Here is a 21,729-nt window from a genome sequence, read left to right on the forward strand (position 1 = left end):
AGAGATCCAAAGGAAGAACTCTGTACTGATGATGTTCTCAGCCCAGTGTGAAGAATAGGAATCTGTGCGCTAGATGAACATCTATGCAGAAATAAGCATTTTTTTTAAATCAAAAGCTGCAAGCCAATCAGCTTCATTTAGGGAGGGCATTATAGAGTCTAGGAAGGTTATCCTGAATCTCGAATGGTGTATGAAGATATTCACTTGTCTAAAATCAAGAATGAATTTCCAGGCTCCCTTCCTTTTGGGAATGAGGAATTATCTTCAATGATCTGAAACTCAAAAAAGAGTTCTACAAAAAGTGGAAATTAGATCAAATTACAAAGGATTAATATAAACAAACAACACATGTAGGGACAACATTAGAAAGGCCAAGGCACAAAATGAGATTAAACTAGCTAGAGACATTAGGGTAACAAGAAAATCTTCTACAAATACATTAGAAGCAAGAGGAAAATCAAGGACTGGGTAGGCCCTTTACTCAATGGGGGAAGGGAAGGAGGGGAACAATAACAGAAAATGTGGAAGTGGCAGAAGTGCTAAATAGCTTTTTGGTATCAGTTTTCCCCAAAAAAGTTTTGTAGTGATTGGACATCTAACATAATGAATGCTAGTGAAAATGAGGTAGGATCAAAGGCTAAAATAGGGAAAGAACAAGTTAAATACTACTTAGACACATTAGATGTCTTCAAGTTACCTGGGCCTGATGAAATACATCCTAGAATATTCAGGAAGCTGACTGGGGAGATATCTGACCCATTAGCTAGTATCTTAGAAAAGTCATGGAAGACGGGTGAGATTCCAGAGGACTGGAAAAGTGCAAATAGTGCGCCAATCCATAAAAAGGGGAATAAGGACAACCCAGGGAGTTACAGACCAGTCAGTTTAACTTCAGTACCCACAAAGTTAATGGAGCAAATAATTAAGCAATCAATTTGCAGACGCCTAGAAAATAATCAGGTGATAAGTAACAGTCAACATGGATTTGTCAAGAACAAATCACGTGAAACCAAGCTAATAGTTTTCTTGGACAGGGTAACAAGTGGCAGATGTGTACATCTTGACTTTAATAAGATACTGTCTCGCATGACCTTCTCATAAACAAACTGGGAAATTCAACCTAAATAGAGTTACGATAAGGTGGGTGTATAACTGGTTGGAAAACTGTTCCCAGAGACTAGTTATCAGTGATTCACAGTCAAACTGGAAGGGCATATCAAATAGGGTCCCGCAGGAATCAATTCTGGATCTGAATCTGTTCAATATCTTCATCAATGATTTAGATAATGGTAGAGAGAGTACACTTATAAAGTTTGTGGATGATACTAAACCAGGAGAAGTTGCAAGTGCTTTTGAAAGATAGGATTAACATTCAAAATTATCTGGACAAAACTGGAGAAATGGTCTGAAATAAAGAGGATGAAACTCAGTAAGGACAAATACAAAGTACTCCACTTAGGAAGGAACAGTCAATTGCGCACATACAAAATTGGAAATGACTGCCTAGAAAGGAGTACTGTGGAAAGGGGTGGGGGGACTGTTATAGCGGATTACAAGCTAAATATGAGTCAACAGATATATACATACGACTTCAAAGTCCAGATATCAGGTTCTTAGCTTGTAAAGTCCCTCTGGAGCACATACAAAACTTGGATGGGTCTTGTCAGTCCTTTGTTCAACGGTTCAGTTTGTAGAGAGGTGAGAAGCAGGATTGAAGACAAAATGGAGAAGATGCAGCTGCCTTTTATATCCTTTGCCATGTGGCTTGTACATCCTTTGTCCCAAACACAAGCTCACAGCACATGGGCACAGAAAAGCACTTAGAGTCCCCTGTTCACAGGCATGTCCTTACATGTCCTGTTGACTCATAGGCATAGCCCCAGGCTTTTCTCAATGGGTCCATTCTACAGCTGATTGCCCTTGATGGGCCATCAAGCATGCTGGATAGTGCTGATGCTAATCTGTTTGGTGGGGTCACTCAAAAGCACAGCACAAGTTTGAGATACAGGTATAGCACACATATTTATAACTCGCAACACAAAGATGATACATACATATAAACAAAATCATCATACTTAGCAGCAAATCATAACTTTTCCGCCGATACCTTACATGGCACATCTTGTAAGATTTATTGCAATTTTGTAACACTGATATCAATATTATAATAAACGGTCACTCATTCCATACAGTGTCACAAGCACTTCTGCCATTTCCACATTTTCTGTTATTGTGTTTTGCCTCTCATTCAGTAACGGGCCTAACCTATCCTTGGTCTTCCTCTTGCTTCTAATGTATTTATAGAATGTTTTCTTGTTACCCTTTATGTCTCTAGCTAGTTTAATCTTTTTGTGTGCCTTGGCCTTTCTAATTTTGTCCCTACATGCTTATGTTGTTTGTCTATATTCATCCTTCGTAATGTGACCTAGTTTCCACTTTAGGGAGTTTACCTCCTATCTGAGGATCCTCAGATCCCTAAAGAGGGGCAGAGAAGCAAGTTCTGTGGAAGGAATCTATGGAAATTCAGTTGTGTAGCCTTGGCAGACCTTGGGGGTTTCATCAAAATGATCTTTTGGCAGGAGGCTGGGACTGAGAAGAGGACAACGGAGCATTTTGCGGTGCTGCACCCTCTAGCATCTCCTGAAAGACACGTAAGCGTTCTGATGGTAAAAGGACTCAGGAGCAATACGTTGCTTATAAGGAGATGGTTTGGAGTAGTTCCTCCAATGTGCTGGAGTGTAAATACCCAAGGTGCATGGAAGTTGCACAGGAGTCCTTAAGAAGTGCAGAGTCATCACTTTTTTCATGAAAATTGTTGCCTTCAAAGGGGAGGTCCTCCACAGTAGCTTGAACCTCCTTGGGAAACTCAGAGGTGTGCTGCCATGAAGACTGCCTCATGACAACCACAGCTGACCTGGAGTGGGAAGCCGTGTTACAAATGTAAACCAAAACTTGAAGGGATGACCTAGCTTTATCAATTTACCTTTGTCAATGATGGCCTGAAATTGTTGTTTGGAGTTCCTGTGGAATCATAGAATATTAGAGTTGGAAGGGACCTCAGGAGGTCATCTAGTTCAACCCCCTGCTCAAAGCAGGACTAACCTCAGCTATATCATCCCAACCAGGGCTTTGTCAAGCCTCAGCTTAAAAACCTCTAAGGATGGAGATTCCACCACCTCCCTAGGTAACCTATTCCAGTGCTTCATCACCCTCCTAGTAAAAAAAAATTTTCCTAATGTCCAACCTAGATCTCCCGCCCTGCAACTTGAGACCGTTGCTCCTTGTTCTGTCATCTGCCACCTCCGAGAACAGCCTAGCCCCATCCTCCCTGGAACCCCCTTTCAGGTAGTTAAAGGCCGCTATCAAATCCCCCCTCACTCTTCTCTTTTGCAGACTAAACAAGCCCAGTTCCCTCAGCCTCTCCTCATAAGTCCTGTGCTCCAGCCCCCTAATCATTTTGGTTGCCCTCCGCTGCACTCTCTCCAACTTGTCCACATCCTTTTTGTAGTGGGGGGCCCAAAACTGGACACAATATTCTAAATGCGGCCTCACCAATGCCGAATAGAGGGGAATAATCGCTTCCCGTAAACTGCTGGCAATGCCCCTCCTAATGCAGCCCAATATGCCATTAGCCTTCTTGACAACCAGGGCACACTGCTGACTCATATCCAGCTTTTTATCCACCATTACCCCCAGGTCCCTTTCTGCAGAGCTGCTGCCCAGTTCGTCGGTCCCCAGTCTATAGCTGTGCATGGGATTCTTCCTTCCTAAGTGGAGGACTCTCCACTTATCTTTGTTGAACCTCATTAGATTTCTTTTGGCCCAATCCTCCCGTTTGTTTAGGTCACTCTGTATCCTATCCCTACCTTGCAGGGTATCTACCACTCCCCCCAGCTTAGTGTCATCCGCAAACTTGCTGAGAGTGCAATCTACCCCATCCTCCAGATCATTAATAAAGATGTTGAACAAAACCGGCCCCAGGACCGACCCCTGGGGAACTCCGCTTGTGACCGGTTGCCAGCTAGACATGGAGCATTGATCACTATTCGTTGAGCCCTATGCCCTAGCCAGTTCTCTATCCATTTTATAGTCCATTCATCCAACCCATACTTCTTTAACTTGCCGATAAGAATACCGTGAGAGACCGTATCAAAAGCTTTGCTAAAGTCAAGGTATATCACATCCACCGCCTTCCCTACATCCACAGAGCCAGTCAGTTTGTTGCAAACTCAGATAATTTGTTGTAGTTAATAAAGTCATACTTAGAAATCAATGCATTATAATTCGCAATGCAAAACTGAAGGCTGACACAGGAAGAATTCCTTATTCCAAAGAGGTATACTCTTTTGGGTGTCCTTGTCGGAGGGAACAGACCTAGGCTGGTGCAGTCTGTTACATTCAGTGATGGGCTGAACCACTGGGGAGTCTGGGGAGGGATGAAAACAAATATTCTGCCCCCTTATTTTTCTGCCCTTTTATGGGTGGGAGCACTGGTAGGTAAGGTATGCCAGACCATCCTGGCTGGCTCCAGCGTAGCTTTCTTGATCAGATGTGCCATCTTGATAGAGCCTGAAATCTGAAGGATGTCCAACAACTTTTGAGTGGAGTCCTGGTTGATCTTCCTCCTCATAATGCTCCCAAAGGGGCTGAGGATCATCTTTATTATATATGCTCTAACTGACCTCACGCTCAGATCCTGTGAATCAGTAGGTCTGAAGTAAGGATTCCAAGAACCAAGGGCCAACTTGTGGGATTGTAAGGCCCAGTAGTGTCCCCTGCTGGTGTGCAAACATGCCCAGGAGTCTTGGCAACTAATCTAGCGTTTTGGAGCAGGCACAGGAGCCACTATCTTAACTTTTAGTTCACCAGATAAATAAAAATATTCAATTCTGCCGGCTGAGCCATTGGCACAGTACGCCTTATAATCCTTCTGTTGGTATACAGGACTGGCATATGGTGCACTGGTGGTATGGGTATCTCCCTAGAAACTACCAGTTCCAAGAGTATCGTCAATTCAGGGTCAGAGTACAGAGCCAGATCAAAGATAGTATACCAGGGTCTAACAGTGGGGGGCACAAAAGACTTCTACTTCTTGATGAAGCAGACAGTATAAATTTAGTTTGGGTGGTGAATGTTGGTACCACCAAATCTTCCTTCCTCCTACTGCGGTGCGGTACCATTGGTGCAGCTAGTAATTGTTATCTTCTCTCTCTTGCTGGTGCCTAGGTTAGTCCCACCCTTTCTCTGGCTAGTGGTTTTGGGGCACTCTTGGACCTCAGTACTGGCAGTTCAGATCCATATACCCCAGGCACTCCTGAAACACAAGTAATGGGACACAGAGTCTTATTAGATTTGGAGAGAACTGGGATGGCAGTCCTTTTCATAGATGCCTTCGGAGGGGATTTCTCCCACTTCTTATGAGGGTATTTGTCCTTACCCTCCTCCCATTGCATGTTAGAATCCTTTAGGCATGGTTTCTGATGGTTTAGAACTATGGAGTGTTCAGCCAGTGCTACTTTGTACATCTGGTTTGTGTATAAGGAGATCAGATGACCCAGAGTTGGACTGGGTCCTCATTGACTGCTCATTGTGTATCTTTGAAGCTCGAATTTGAAGGATTGTTAAGTACAGGATGGAAAAAAATGACAAATATTGCACATGGAGGGAATGTAAGATTCTCCAAACCAGCATATGCACGAGTGGGGGATCACTCATCAGGAAGATGGGGGGCAGGCCATACAGGACTTGAAGCTGGGGATCTTAGGCATACTAAGGGGTGAAAATGGAGGGGGAAACTCCAGGATCCCAAAACGCTGAACTAACTATATACTAAAACTATCCATCTAGAAGGTAAAACTATTTAAAGAAAAGCCTGATTTGATGCAGTAATGTTAGTGAAGCTGCGAACACTGCAAGGTTCTATCTCAGGCCATGGCCAGTAGAAAGGAACTGAAGAGGCAGTCAGTCTGTGCCTCCCCTTATGCTCTTGATTCAGCATCACAAGGAGGCACAGGAATGGACCAATGAACACTGCTAGTGAAAAATCTTCCAGTCTCAGTAGCATGTAGAGCATGTGCACCCACAGTGGAATACTCACAGGTAAGGTTAAGATTTTTTCATGGTTATATTTAGTAAAAGTCACAGACAGGTCACAGGCAATACACAAAAATTCATAGGAGCCGTGACCTGTCTGTGACTTTTACTAAAAGTAACTGGGCGGTGGGGGGAAAGGGGTGAAAGGGAGAGAAATGACAGCTGGAACCCCATCTCCATGGGGCAGGAGGGAGGGCACAACTCTGGCCCTAGCCCCAGGGCACACAGCTCCAGCCACAACGCTGGAGGGGAGGGAGGAGAAGCACCTGGCTCCAGCCCTGGCCGCACCTGCTGACAGCTGAAGCTAAAGAAGTCCCGGAGGTAAGGTAAAGTCACGGAATTCATGACTTCCATGACTAAATCGTCTCCTTACTTATAGGGATCATCACTCAAGAATTAAAATATCCCCCAGCACTTTTTTGAAAGATCAAAAGAGAATCTCAGGGTCCACTACAAAATCCTCTAAGTAAAGTGGATTCTAAAGTTCGTGACTGTGAACAGCTCTTGTTCAGTTCAAAATTGTTGTCACATTTGCTAAGTATTTAACTCAGTTTGCTTTGTGAAGCATGAAATAATTTTAAATAGTAACTTTCCTAATATGTATCATAAGTATTCTAATTGTTTTTACATTTACAAAAAATACACTGCATGCAGAGCTATTTTGTACTTTTTTTACCTCATTTTTGTTGAAATCAGCATTCATTCCAGTTTCTTTATCTTCAGAGGAAGGCAATATAACTGATTCTTCAGGCACAATTTGTGACCAACGCCCAGCCAGTGAAGGATTTTTAGAAGAGGATATATTTTTGCATTCTGTGCTCTCCCACAGAAAGATACACGCAGTAGAAGTAGTGAGGAGCACCTTATTCCCATCTCCTGAGACATACAGGTACAAGCGCATGGAGCATTCTGGAAAAATAATGTGTCAGAAGACTGCTTTTCAGTGTCCACAGGATTTGTGTGAAGAGATTTTACTAAAAAAAATTTCTAAGAGTACTAACTGATGTCAAACCAGTTTTTAAAAAAATATTTTAAAGGATATTTAATGAGTTTCATACAAGGAAGACATATGAACAGCAAGCAGTGTTGTCAAATGTGTCAGGGTAACTGTATGTGTCTTCTCTTTCACTGTGGTCCATTCTAGGAGTTCCAAATAAAGTCTCACATCTCCTGCCATCACCTGTCTTTGGATAGGGATCCTTGTCCCACTCCCTCCTGACCAAGGGGTTTTAAGGTTGCACAACTCCTTGCCTTACACTGCAATATCCCCAGCAAACCAATCTGCCGAAAGACCAGCACCTGTGCTTTGCTCTCTCTCCAAGGGCTATGAACAATATATTGCCAACAGTTACAAGTTACTACAGAACTCTTCCTAAGTAAGCACATTTACTCTTAAGGTAAAAAGAGAAAACATTTTAAAAAAGTATCTATATGCATAAAAACATAGCAGAGGTGAACCCCAACTCCAGCATACAGCTTTAGAAGGTATCAGTCTTTCAAACCACAGGAGGGAAATGAGTTATGAACAGCTTTAAAAAAATGTCAGTGTGTTGAGATACGCAGTGCAAAGCAGTTCAACAATGAGGAGCGAACAAAGGTGCAGCTAGCTGACCTGCTGTATTTGGAGGACCAGAAAAGGAATGATGGTCAAGGGCAGTGGTTCGCAACCAGGGGTACACATACTTCTAGGGCTATGCAGAGGTCTTCAAAGAGGTACCTCAACTCATCTAGATATCTGTCTAATTTTACAACAACCTACATAAAAAGCACTAGCGAAATCAGTACAAACTAAAATTTCATACGGACAATGACTTATTTATATTTCTCTATATATGATACACTGAAAAGTAAGTACAATATTTATATTCCAATTGATTTATTTTATAATAATTATATGGTAAAAATGAGAAAGTAAACTATTTTTCAGTAAGTGTGCTGTGTCATATCTGTATATTTGTGTGTGATTTGGTAAGCAAATAGTTTTTAAGTGAGATGAAATTTGGGGTGTGCAAGACAAGTCAGACTCCTGAAAGGGATACAGTAATCTGGAAAGGTTGAGATCCACTGGTCCAGGGAATTAGAAACAGGGGAGTTGGCGAGGGAGATCCCACTGCTGAATAAACAAGGTGCAACTACTAATCTTGGGGTTAATGAGTTTGTTTGGCTGTTTGGTTTTTGGCCATTTGTGTCTCTTTCTTTCTCTTTCAGGTTATTAAAGTTACAGGGTCAATTGAGATTGTGTGTCTGGGGACCTTTGTTCCTTTGTTCACTGGATCACCTCTGATCAGCCTCCATTAGCCGTGTGATCACCCTCCTCCTGTGTGATTAATCAGGGGGTAGGGCTGACCTAGGAAAGAAGGCTTTAAAAACCAGAGACTAAGCAACCAAGGAAAATATCCTGGTTGACATAGAAGGTGGAAACCACTTTTGATAGGAAAGCTGGGTGCAGTCGCAACTAGACCTTGTGCTTATAGAATATCATATAAGGGGGATGAAAGGTCAAGGCTTTAATCTCCAAGACAGATCTTGCTGACACGATTGCCACCAGGAATGCGACCTTCCAGGACAGGTGCATCAGGGAACAGGAAGCCAAGGGCTCAAAGGGTGGCCCAGTGAGTTTGGAGAGAACAAGGTTCAGATCCCATTGGGAAACTGGTGGAAAGTTTTCCTAGGCTTCTGAGCAATCTAGCCGATATGTCATGCAAGACGACCGTTTTACCTTGCACAGGGGGATGAAAAGCCGAAAGTCAAGGTACACCTTGACTGATGAGAAGGCCAAGCCTCCTTGTTTTAGGTGGTGCAGATAGTCCATGATTAGATGGGTGATTTCGGGCGAGAACACTGCAGTAGGGACCGTGAGGATCACATCTCGGTGGTGCCTGGATGGGGAGTACACAGTTGCCAGCCACATTTGGAGTTTGGCACATTGAACTACGTAAATACAGACCTAGTAGGCTGAGGCATACCCTCACTATCGTGAGAGGATAGGCTGCTATCCAAGTTATCAGTTCCGATATAGCCTTGAACCTGGCTTTTCTGTTAAAAAGCGCTCTGGCTCATGAGAGTCTAGGACTGTTCCGATAAATTTTATCTTCTAGACTGGAACAAGTGTTGACTTTTGCTTGTTTATTAATAGGCCCACCACTCGACAAGCAGTCCTGACCACCTCGATGATGCCTGGACTTGCATTCTTGATTGGCCCCTGATGAGCCAATCATCAAGGCAAGGGAAGACCTGTATGCCCCATCACCTGAGATGGGCTGCTACCACTGTCATGCCCTTGGTAAATATGCATGGCGTGGTTGAGAGGCCAAAGGGGATCACCATGAACTGTTAGTGCTGCACACCCACCATGAATCACAGAAACCTTCTGTGACCTAGGAAAATGGAGATATGGAAATAGGCGTCTTTTAGGTTGAGAGCGGCATACCAATCGCCTGGATCTAGAGAAGAGACGATGGGGACTAGAGACCATACAAAACGTCAACTTCTTAAGATACCTATTGAGGTCTCGCAGGTCCAGAATAGGTCCTCAAACCTCCTTTTGACTTTGGAATCAGGAAGTAGCAGCAATTGAAGTCTCTCCCACTCAGTTCTTGAGGAATCTCTTCCACTGTGCCCACTTGCAAGAAGGCCTGCACTTCCTGGGTGAGAGGTTGCTCATGAGTGGGGTCCCTGAAAAGGAATGGGGAGGGAGGGTGGAGATAGGAGTGAGGTAAACTGGAGGATGTAGCTGGTGACTACTGCATTCAAGAACTAGCGCTCTGTTATGGTAGTCCAGGCCCGGAGGACAGGGGTTAGATGGGATAAAAATAGTATGGAGTCTAGATCCCAGGTAGGGGCTGGTAGGTCGTCCTCGGGCACACCTTCAAAGGTTCTGTTTGCCTCCTTGGTGGTGGCAGTTTGAGCCCGATTGGGGGGGCAGTAGCTGACGAATGGCCTTGGCTGTGCCATCAAAGGGGAGATCCTGTATGTACTGCTGGACCTCAACTGAAAGACCAGACAACTGAAGCCAAGATGCCCTTCTCATTGAAACCACTGATGCCATAGTCCTGGCTGTGGAATCGGCTGGATCTGAGGCTGCTTGAAGGGAGACTCTAGCGACCATTCTCCCTTCCTCCAGGATGGACTCGAACTCTTGCCTGGAGGTTTGCAGCAGGGATTCAGAGAATTTACTCAACATTTCAAAATCTGGCAGTCTTTATCTTCCCAACCGTGCTTGCTGGTTGGATATGCGTAGTTGTAGGCTTGCTGTTGAATAAACTTTGCATGCAAACAGATCAAGCTTTTTGGCCTCCTTTAGTTTGGGATAGAATCCATCTGGCCCTGCCTCACCCTTTCATTGGCAGCCACTGCTACCAACGATCCCAGGGTCGGATGAGTGTACAAATATTCAAATCCCTTATCAGGCACATATTTATTTTCAGGCCACTTGGATGTGGAGGGTAGGGATGCTGGGATCTACCACAATGACTTTGCCAGTTTCACTATTCCTTCATGCACTGGGAGAGCCACCCTGGAAGGAGTATTGCCAAGATGCCAAATAGCTCATCAAGAGGTTCCTTCAACTCTTCCACCTTGAGGGTTAGGTTCGCTCCCATGCACTTGAGCAAGTCCTGGGGGCTCAGAAGTCGTCTAGAGGGACCATGGAGGGTCCCACCACCACTTCATCAGGTGAGGAAAAAGGAGGCTGGCAAGTGAGGGAACGAGGTCCTCCTCCCTGGCTGCAGTAGTTCCCTCTAGTGCTGAAGACCACAGAAGACCGCGGCATGAGACTCCCGCGAATGAGTGTGCTTGTGAGGCTGTGGTTTGGGGGAACCCTCCGAGATTCCAGTTGTTCCACAGTCCCAGCCACTGACCTTGAAGGCATGCCCCCATTGGTGGCAACATGGGGAAACCAGCCACCGGGTTTGAGGACTGTCCTCTTGGTAAGGTCACCTTGGCTCCCTCTGAGTCTGAGAAGCCGCTAGGCGATCATGAGGGTGCCAATGCCGCTTGCCTCTCTGTGTCATGCTGTGTGCGCCATTGATTCGGTCCTGGGGAGTGGTGCCAGGAGCCTGGGTGCCCTGCTATCTGTTTTTGTCTTTTGGCTTCCTATAAGGATTTGGTGAGTGGGCCCGGGCTCCTGGAGATCAGTGACAGGAGTCTGAGGATCGGTGCCGAGGCTCTGGGGATCAGTGCTGAGTTTGAAGGAGGGATCCTGACCTCTCACGGTGCTTCTCCAGGGACTGGTGCCACACGTCTGGGGACCGTTCGCGCAATGGAGAATAGCATCTTGGTGACGAGGATCACTGCAGGTGCATCAAAGAGCTTGCTGAGGGTGTGGCTGCCGGTTCCCGGTACAGAGGCCTCTCTTCCTTGGGCGTTAGTGGCACGGAGTTCATCAGAAGGTCCTTCATTGCCTGGAAAACATCACGCGTAGTGGGCACCATCAGGTGCCAAGAGCTTTGCTGTATCCAGAGTTGGCAGTGGGCCTGGGACCGGGCTTGAAACCCGAACTGGTATCACCCCCCTCAAGGCCTGCGGGGATGAGCAGCCCAATGCGGGTCTCGCTTCAACCTGCACCCCTCCTATCTGCCTTCAGTGCCAGTGAGCGCCCCCTTTCAGTTTTCTTTAGTTTCTTCTTCGGCTCCAGAGATGTTGATTGGTGCCGGGAGGACAGTGGTGTTTGGGGAGTGCTGCGCGTCTAAGCCGATTTGCTCAGTCCTGAGTCCAACTGTTGAGTCTCAGGTCTGAGAGTCAATTCAATGAGGAGGGATCTAAGTCTAATGTCCTTTTTAGCCCTGGATTAGAAACTCCTGCAGATCTTACACTTCTCCCACACATGAGCGTCTCCTAAGCACTTCAACCAGCTCTGGTGCGGGTCATTCAATGGCATAGGTTTCTTGCAAGAAACGTAGGGTTTAAAATTGGAGACCAAGGCATGCCCCGTCTCTGGGTCACTTACTAAACTATCAACTATTTCTATAACCAACTCTTACAACAAAGCTAAGTAGGTACTAACTATAAACATACTAATAATAAGAAAAAGCCACTAGGTTTGAAGGAACTTACAGCAGCAAGGGAACATTCCAGAGCCATCACAAGCGGTAAGAAGGAACAGAGGAAAGGGGGCCAGTGGCGCTCTATATATGGGTGCATACATGCATCACTGCAGGCAGCGCTAGAGCTGGCACTACGGGTACCACTAGGGGAAAAAATTCCAGCACTGGTACATGTGGCACACGCATACCTAATTGGGAATGGACACGAACAAGCACTCAAAAAAGAACACACTGTTTTCAGGATTGTCTACTTTGCCTCAAGTGACCATGTGAAACCCTCCTCTGACTCCCTTTTCTCCACAACAAAGTCAACCTTCTTGTCACTGTTCTAAAGACTCTAAATTTCCTTCTTCAGAAATGTAGGTCCCTCCCACTGATGGCAGACTTGATGTCCCATTTATCAGCTTCCCCATGACCATGTCTGCATTAACCTCCATGCCATAAGAACATAATAATGGTCATACTGGGTCAGACAAATGGCCACCTAGTACAGTATTGTGTTTTCCAATATGCATCCCTTGCATTTACCAACACTGAATTTCATCTGCCACATTGCTGTCCAATCATCCATTATAATGAGATCCCTTTGTAACTCTTTGCAGGCAGCTTTGAACTTAATTATCTAGAGTAATTTCATATCATCTGCTTTGCCATGTTACCGTTTATCTTTTTTCCAGACTGTTAATGAATATGTTGAACAGCACTGATCTGAAACAGATCCTTGGGTGACACCACTATTTACCTCTCTCCACTGTGAAAACTGACTTTGTTTCCTGTCTTTTAGCCAGTTACTGATCCATGAGAAAACCTTCCCTCTAATTTTATGACTCCTTACTTTGCTTAAGAGCCTTTGGTGAGGAACCCTATCGAAGGCTTTCTGAAAGTCTGAGTACACTATATCCACTGGATCACCCTTGTCCACGTTTGTTGACCCCCTCAAAGAATTCTAATAGATTGATGAGGCATGATTTTTAAAGCAACACTGACTCTTCCCTAACGAACAATGTTAATCTATGCCTCTGATAATTCTGTTCTTCACTATAGTTTCAAAGAATTTGCCTGGTACTGAAGTTAGGATTACTGGCCTGTAATTACCAAGATTTCCTCGAGCCTTTTTAAAAAATCGGAGTTACATTAGTTATTCACCAGTCATCTGGTACAGAGGTTGATTTAAGCAATTGGTTATATACCACAGTTAGTAGTCTGGCAATTTCATATTTGAGTTCCTTCAGAACTCTTGGGTAAACAGCATCTGGTCCTGGTGACTTATCACTGTTTAATTTAGCTATTTCTTCCAAAACCTCCTCTATTGACACCTCAATCTGAGACAGTTCCTCAGACTTGTCACCTAAAAAAAATGGTTCTGGTGTGGGAACCTCTCTCATATCATCTGCAATGAAGACCGAAACAAAGAATTTATTTTGCTTCTCTGCAATAGCCTTGTCTTCCTTCAGTGCTCCTTTCGCACCTCGATTGCCCAGTGGCCCGACTGATTGTTTAGCAGTTTGCCTGCTTCTGATGTACTGAAAACAACTTTTGCTGTTAGTTTGTTTGTCATTTGCTAATTCCGCTTCAATTTCTCTTTTGATTCGCCTAATTATACTTTTACACTTGATCTGCCAGCATTTATGCTGCTTTCTATTTTCCTTAGTAGGATCTGACTTCCAATTTTTAAAGGATGTCTTTGTGCCTCTAACCGCCTCTTTTACTCTGTTGTTCAGTCATGGTGGCTTTTATTTATTTTTATTTTTTTTAAAAGGGATATACATTCAGTTTGAGCCTCTATTACGGTGATTTTAAAAAGTTTCCATGAAGCTTGCGTGCATTTCACTCTTGTGACTATTCTTTTTAATTTCCCTTTAACTAGCTTCCCCATTTTTGTGGTAGGCTTCTTTGGCATTTCCCCTCCCGCCAAGGATGTTACATTTAATTATGTTATGGTCGCTATTACCAAGTGGTTCAACTATTTTCACCTCTTGGATCAGATCCTGTGCACTTCTTAGAACTAAATCAAGAACTTATTTTCCCCTGTGGTTCCAGGACAAGCTGCTCCAAGAAGCAGTCATTATGATATCTAGAAATTTTATTTCTGCATCCCATCCTGAGGTGACATATTACCAGTCAATATGGGATAGCTGAAATCCCCCATTATTACTGGGTTTTCTGTTTTTGTAGCCTCTAATCTCTCTGAGCATTTCACAGAAACAATCACCATCCTGATAAGTAGTTGGTAGTATGTTCCTATTGCTATACTCTTATTATTCAAGCATAGAATTTCTATAAAGAAAGATTTTGATACGGTTTGAGTCATTTAAGGTTTTTACTATATTTGACTCTCTGTTTTCTTTCCCATATAGTGTCACACCTCAGACAGTGTGACCTACTCTGTCATTCCTATATATTTTGTATCTTGGTATTACGATGTCTTATTGATTATCTTTCCACCAAGTTTCTGTGATGCCTATTGTATCAATATCCTCATTTAATACCAGGCGTTCAAGTTCACCCATCTTTGTATTTAAACTTCTTGAATTTGTACACAAGCACTTATAAAAATTTTCAATATTTAGCTGTCTGCCTTCATGTGAAGTAACTGAATGGGAATCTTTTTTGTTTATTTCTCTAGCTGAGTAAGTCCTCTAATTATCTATTTCACTTATCTCATGAATGAATCTCTCTTTTATATGGAATGTGCTATGGTGAAGGCAGAAGGCAGTAGAAGAGTGCTGGATGGGAGATATGCTCCGGGCTTTGTTCCCTGCTGACTAACTCAGAGCCACTGGGGGCAATTAGGAGCAGCTGAGGCTGATTAAGGATCAGCCAGGTGCTCCATAAAAGGGCTCCGCCCCCAAACACACAGGGCACGAACTGGAGGAAGTAGGAGTGCTGCGCTGAGCTGTAGTGATAGGAGTACGGAGCTGTGGTGATAGGAGTATGGAGCTGTGCAGAGGAACAGACTGGAGAGCAGAGCGCTGTGGTGGAGCAGTGAGGAGGAAGGTACCGGCTCAAGAAGCCAGAAGGACTGAAGGAGGGGGAAAATTAGCCCAGGGGAAGAGTGTGCCGTCTGGAAAGCAGTACCAGCAGCACATAGCTGCTTCTCATAGGGCCCCTGGGCTGGGACCCGGAGGAGCGGGTGGGCCTGGGTCCCAACCCCCTCCTTTGGGAAGACGGGGTGACGGGCAACTTCCTGGCCCACTACAAGCAGGAAGGTGCGAGACCCACTGAGGGAAGCCGGCCATCAGCCACAGGAAGGACAGGCTTGAATGCTGGGAGAGAGATGTAAATAAACTAGAATTGGGGCAAGGAATTGGGATGATGGAGGATGAGGTCGCATTGTGTACAGATGGTAGAGAATAGCGAATTTAATGTGTTCAACTTTTTAAAAAACAGCGAACAACTAACAATGTACATTGTCAATTATCTGCTCAAACATGTTGCCTGAATGATGGTTTCCTTGTTATTTGGAAAGCTCTTATCACATTTTAGGTGCTACCAAAATCAAACTAAACAATAAAACAGGGTTACTTACCAGTAACTGTTGTTCTTCGAGATGTGTTGCTCATATCCATTCCAATATAGGTGAGTGCACGCCACCGTGCACTGGTTCCCGGAACTTTTTTCCAATTAGCAGACCCCGTAGGGTTGGCCTAGGCGCCCCTGGAGTGCCGTGCTCATGCCGCGGTATATGAGGCGCTGCCAGCCCTGTGGGCTCTCAGTCCCTTCTTTCTGCCAACTCCGACAGCGGGGACGGAGGGAGGGTGTGGAATGGATATGAGCAACACATCTCGAAGAACAACAGTTACTGGAAAGTAACCCTGTTTTCTATTTCGAGTGATTGCTCATATCCATTCCCATATAGGTGATTAAATAGCCATACCTTGGAGGTGGGTAGGAGTCATCAGTGAGCTTCTCTCATCAGCATGGCTCTGCCAAATCCCGCGTCCTCTCTCGCCTGCTGCACGATGGCGTAATGGGACGTAAAGGTGTGAACCGACGACCAGACAGCTGCTTTGCAGATGTCCTGCAGGGGCACCCGTTCCAGGAAGGCCGCTAACGAGGCCTGGGCTCTGGCTGAGTGCACTGAAACAGCTCCTGGAAATGGCACCTTCGCCTGCTCGTAGCAGCACCTGATGCAGGCGGTGATCCAGGTGGAGATGCGCTGGGTGGAGACAGGTGATCCCTTCATCTGGTCCGCCACCGCCACGAACAGCTGTGTCGACTTCCTGAATGGCCGTGTCTGCTCTACGTAGTAGGCAAAGGCTCGTCTCACGTCCAGCGAGTGCCATCTCCACTCCTCCTCCGACCCGTGCGGTTTTGGAAAGAACATGGGGAGGAAGATATCCTGGTTATAATGGAACTGGGACACCACCTTATGCAGGAAGGCCAGGTGGGGTCTCAGCCACACCTTGTCTTTATGAAAGACAGTGTAGGGGGCTCCGAGGTTAAAACTCTTATCTCAGAGACCCTCCTAGCCGATGTAATGGCCACCAAGAAGGCTACCTTCCAAGAGAGGACGAGCAGCGGGCATGTAGCCATGGGCTCGAATGGGGGTCCCGTTAGTCTGGTGAGGACTAGGTTCAAATCCCATGGAGGCACCGGGTCACGGACCTGAAGGTACAGCCTCTACACCCCTTTGAGGAACCTATCTGACATTGGGTGGGAAAATAATGACCTCCCTTCCATCAGTTGGTGGAAGGCCAAGATGGCCGGCAGGAGCTTGAGATGAAGCAGATACTCCAGGATCACCTGTATAGGCGAGCAGCTCGGTGGAATGCCCCGGGACTCCGCACAACAGGTAAACCGCTTCCACTTGGCCCGGTACACAATCTGAGTGGAAGGTTTTCTGCTGCCCAGCAGAATCTGTTGGACCTGCGCCAAGCAGGCTCTCTCTCCCTCCGTCAGCCACAGAGTCTCCATGCAGTCAAGTGAAGGGAGTCCAAGTCCAGGTGTAGCAGGCGACCTGGGTCCTGGGAAAGCAGGTCGTAACACCTTGGGACCGCACTGGTGGGGTGATGGATAGGTCCAGCAACATGCTGAACCAGTGCTGTCTCGGCCACCCTGGGACGATCAGTATCACATCTGCTTTATCCCTCTTGATCTTCAAGAGGACTTTGGGCAGTAGTGGAATGGGGGGAAAAGCATACATGAGGGTCCCCGTTCAGTCTATGAGGAACACGTTGGAGATGGAGCCCGGCTCGCGACCCCAGAGCGAGCAGAACCTCGGGCACTTCCTGTTCCAGGACGATGCGAACAGGTCCAGTTGGGGAACACCCCACTTGCGGAAGATAAAAGTTATCACCTCCGGGTGTAGCGACCAGTTGTGTCGAGGTAGAAATGACCTGCTGAAGCGCTCCGCCTCGTCGTTCCTGACCCCAGGGAGGTGAAAGGCAGATATATGGAACTCATGCCTCACCACAAAGTCCCAAAGCTGAATGGCCTCCTGGCAAAGGGCCGAGGAGCACGCTACCTCCTGCCTGTTCATATAGAACATGGCCGCTGTGTTGCCCGTGAGGACCTGCACCATCCTTCCCCTTAGAAATCTGAGGAACACCCCTCCCTATTTCCCGTGGAGGAACTGCTTCCACAGCCCTGAGGAAGAGGAGGGAATTCACCTCCTGCAAAAGGAGTTGCTTGTGAGAGGGGTCCCTGAAGAGCGACGGGGGGGGAGGGGAGTCCGGGGGGAAGGCCGTAAACAGAAGGGAATATCCCCTGAGAACTACGCTGAGGACCCTGCGGTCCAATGTAATACTCTGCCACTCGGTGTAGTAGGGCCTGAGCCTTTCCGCAAACGGAAGTAATGGATCCATGAGAAGGGTATTGGTGCCACCCTCGGGCGTACCATCAAAATTGACGTTTGGTGTTGGGCCCTTTACAGGGTCCCTGCTGGGAAGCCGCGGATGACCTCGAGTGGTCGCAGCGCCCAAAGCCCCTATTTCTATCGCGGCCCCTACTGGGCTGAGAGGACCTGGGTGGCAGCCTAGGGGGCGGTTGGGCCTGGTGCTGGGGCCACGGCCGAGATTGGTGCCTCGAGGCCTGGGGGGTGTACAGGCCCAATGACCAGAGTGTGGCCCTAGAATCTCTCAGGGCGTGCAGCTTGTCATCCGTTTTATCGGAGAAGAGGCCTGCCCCATCGAAGGGCAGGTCCTGGATGGACTGCAGCCACAAACCCCGCTGCATGGCAATTGCAGAGCCCATGGTTCTGTTGGCAGTGTCCGCAGCATTGCTGGCAGTCTGCAAAGCCACTCCTACCACCACAGCGCCCTCCTCCAGAACTGTCGCAAAGTCTGCCGCCTGGTCCTGGGGTAACCCCTCCGTGCACCTGCACATTGAATTCCAGAGATTCAAATTGTAGCGGCCCAGGAGCGCTTGGTGGTTCGCGATACGTAACTGTAGGGCCCCGGTGGAGTATACCTTGCGGCCAAGGAGATCGAGTTTTTTTTTTTTAATCTTTGTTTTAGGCGTGGTGCCCTGGCCACCTTGCTTATCTCGCTGGTTGGCCGCATCCACCACCCCGGTGCCGGTAACAGTGCCGGCTGCTGCGCCTCTGAGTGGGACCTGCCCTTGCGGGACCCCGAGCCACTAGAGCTGTGCCGGCGGTGCCTGCGGCTCCTGCTCGTCTTCGGCGGTGATGTGCTCCGCGACGACGACGACGAACTGGAAGAGCGCCAGTGCTGTCGCGAACGGTGCCGATGGGTAGGCGTGCGACTCAACGAGTTGGAGGACGAGGACTTCCGGCGTCGCTTCCCATTCGGGGACCGGGAGCGGTGCCGTCCATGCCTCCTCAATGCCAAGCCCGACTCCAAGGAGCACAAGTGGCAACGAGGCGCAGCACTCTGCGCCATCGTCCTTTGGCACTGGGATCCGCACCAGACTCCGTTCTGAGGATCAGAACCGGCGCAGTGGAGGCGAAGGACTCGGTGCTGGGGTGTGGGAGCTGCGCACATCGCGCAACGCAGATCTGGAACGGCGTTGCCTCAAGTGCGAAGCCTCCAGTGCCGTGGACCTTCCTTGGTGCCATGGTGAGAAGGAGCTCGACAACTCATAGTCGGAGCTGCGAGGGGAGCCGGCATGCTCTACCCTCTCCGACCGTCTGGGGGGAGACTTGGTCACCGACTGCAGTCTCGACCACCCACCTGAGGCACCCAAGCACAGGTTTATCTTGGGACACCGGTCCCTGCACCCTCAGCTGAGGGGGGGACGGAGGTGTAGGCATGGCCATTAGAAATGCCTCCGCCATCAATGGTCCCTGCAGGGGCGCTCCCTCAGCCCCAGGAGTCGGGGGAGGCTCCCCACGTGGAGATGCAGGTGACGGAGTGGACACAACGGGCTGTGGCTGGTGCATCTCCCAACTCGGCCCCGGCCACGCAGGCAGTGCGGGAAAGTCCTAGTGCTCAGTACCCTGGCGCTTCTTCTTAGGTACCAGCAACTGGTGGTGGTGGGTCGACTCTGGTGCAGGTGGAGCGCTCCGCACCAAGGAGATGCTCGGTGCCATGGGGGAATGCGCCAGTTCAGAGTCTGGGCGGAGCGCCAACTCCTTCAGAATGGCCTTCAGGCGAGTGTCCCGCTCTTTCTGGGTCCTCGGTTTGAAGGCTTTGCAAATCCTGCATTTGTCCTTCCTGTGCTGTTCTCCCAAACATCTGAGAAAGCGGTCATGAGGGTCGCTTACAGGGAAGGGCTTGCCACAAGCGGCGCAGGACTTGAAACCGGCATGGCCCAGTCCTAAGCCCCTAAGGGCTTCTTATCTAATGCTAACTAACTTTTTAACTACAGTAAACACTAACTATTTAACTACTTACAACAATCAACACAGTCAATAAGGGGATTGCTACTTGCTGTGCACAAGAGGCAAGAGATGTTCCAGTAATCGTCATGGGCGGAAAGAAGGAACTGAGGGCCCACAGGGTCGGCAGCGCCTCATATACCGCAGCATGAGCGCGGTACTCCAGGGGACGCCTAGGCCGACCCTGCGGGGTCTGCTAAGGGGAAAAAAGTTCCGGGAACCAGTGCATGGTGGTGTGCACTCACCTATATTGGAATGGATATGAGCAATCACTCGAAGTAGAACTTTATTCTTTAGTTATATGGGGAATAAACCCCAATGGCAGCAAAAAATCTTTAACTTTAATTGAAAAGAGAATATTCATCTTTCTCTCTTTTGCCTTTAAAGGAGAGAACTAGCAGAGAAAGGGGGAGCAGTTGCTAGAGAGAGGTGGAGAGCATTACTTTTAAAATCTACATTTCTCTTTGGAGATGATGTTTCATTTTGACAGAGAATTGTTGGCTCAGGGACACAGCTATCTGTATAGCCAAGCCAACTTCAGCAGCAACTCTCTTATTCTGTATGATCCCTGTTGTGAGGAGGCAGGGACAGCCAGAAAGCTGCTCCTGAAGCAGGCAGAGAAACAGAGATAGCAGCTCCATCCCTGAACTCAGTTATGCCATCTGTCAAAGATCCTGTTGTCAACAAAAGAGGTACTGTGCTGGCAGATCCCTAGGTACATTGGCACAGCACTACTGCTGGGAAGGAGAACACCTTCCTCATGGCCATCCATGAGGAGGGCTGAATGAGGGAGACTCAGAATCGGCATTTCACAGGGTGGGAGATCAACTGGTGCTCAATGGGACACAGATGTCTCCCCTACTACTTGACCTTGACCTTTATCATTACCCCTATGGTTGCCTCTGATTTTACCCACTATTCTTCAAATGGGCACTTCAAATGGGATCTATATGCATGTTTATCTTACCCTCATGCTCACCACTCAACCATCAGAAAACACACACATTTTTTCTGTTTAAGAGAGAATCTTAAGATTTTGGGAATGCAAAATGTAATTAACATTTCTGTTAATAAAAAAGTTAAGGGTTTGCTAAGGGTTAGCTTAGCATATACAAAATAAATTTACAACTCTTTCTTCTGCCAAATAAAAGTTAGACTTTACTTATTAAATAAAATGTAATTATCAAAAGAAGATCTTTCTTGTCAACATGTTTTCTATTTTTAATTTTAATAAAAGAGACAAATTGGAGAGTGCTACCTTGTGCTGCTGTCACCAACTCACTAGATTCTTTAATTGCTGGTACAATTTTCAGATGGTCCAGGTCTTTATTCCAAAGAAACAGTTCCCCTGTTGTAAGTATTCCTGCCAGCCAAGCTCCTGTTTTATAGGAGAAAGACTTTTTAATTTATTTTTTTTTACTATGAAGTATTTTAAAAATACCTTCTCCCATTTTGTCCCCAACCCTACAAGTGTCTCTGAACTGACAGATCCCCATACTGGTGTGGTGACAGCTACAGTATCAGGGTCTTTTACAGAACTATACTTTTTTCTAAATTGTTACAATTTTAAAGGAAAACAAAAAGTTTAATCAGAACTTAAGAAAATACTTAACCATTTCTTGATGTTGCTAAAACGACAACATTTTTCAACAACGACTGGAGTCGAGGAATTTTCTTCGTCTTTCCTGATACCAGATTAATTTCACTTATACATTTGTCATCTATAAGAAAAATAGCTTCTTTTTCCTGTTAAAAGAAAAAAGGAATGATACCTATTTTTTATTTTTGCCTGAAAATTGATGCAGATATAGA

General features: G+C 46.7%; 1 protein-coding gene across 1 annotated transcript in view; it reads right to left on the reverse strand.

Moving 5' to 3' along the window:
* CPLANE1 (ciliogenesis and planar polarity effector complex subunit 1) overlaps positions 1-21,729 on the reverse strand; it is a 168,169-nt gene that overhangs the window by 145,166 nt on the left and 1,274 nt on the right. Inside the window, exons 2-4 of the mRNA XM_067545544.1 lie at positions 21,531-21,663; positions 21,176-21,295; positions 6,770-7,002 (exon numbers count right to left, since the gene is read on the reverse strand). Coding sequence (XP_067401645.1) covers positions 6,770-7,002; positions 21,176-21,295; positions 21,531-21,663 — 486 coding nt within the window. The remainder of the gene's footprint in view (positions 1-6,769; positions 7,003-21,175; positions 21,296-21,530; positions 21,664-21,729) is intronic.

Source organism: Emydura macquarii, unplaced genomic scaffold (assembly GCF_026122565.2).
Source record: "Emydura macquarii macquarii isolate MOO-44397 ecotype Brisbane River unplaced genomic scaffold, CSIRO-AGI_Emac_v2 contig_1045, whole genome shotgun sequence".
Taxonomy (NCBI): domain Eukaryota; kingdom Metazoa; phylum Chordata; order Testudines; family Chelidae; genus Emydura; species Emydura macquarii.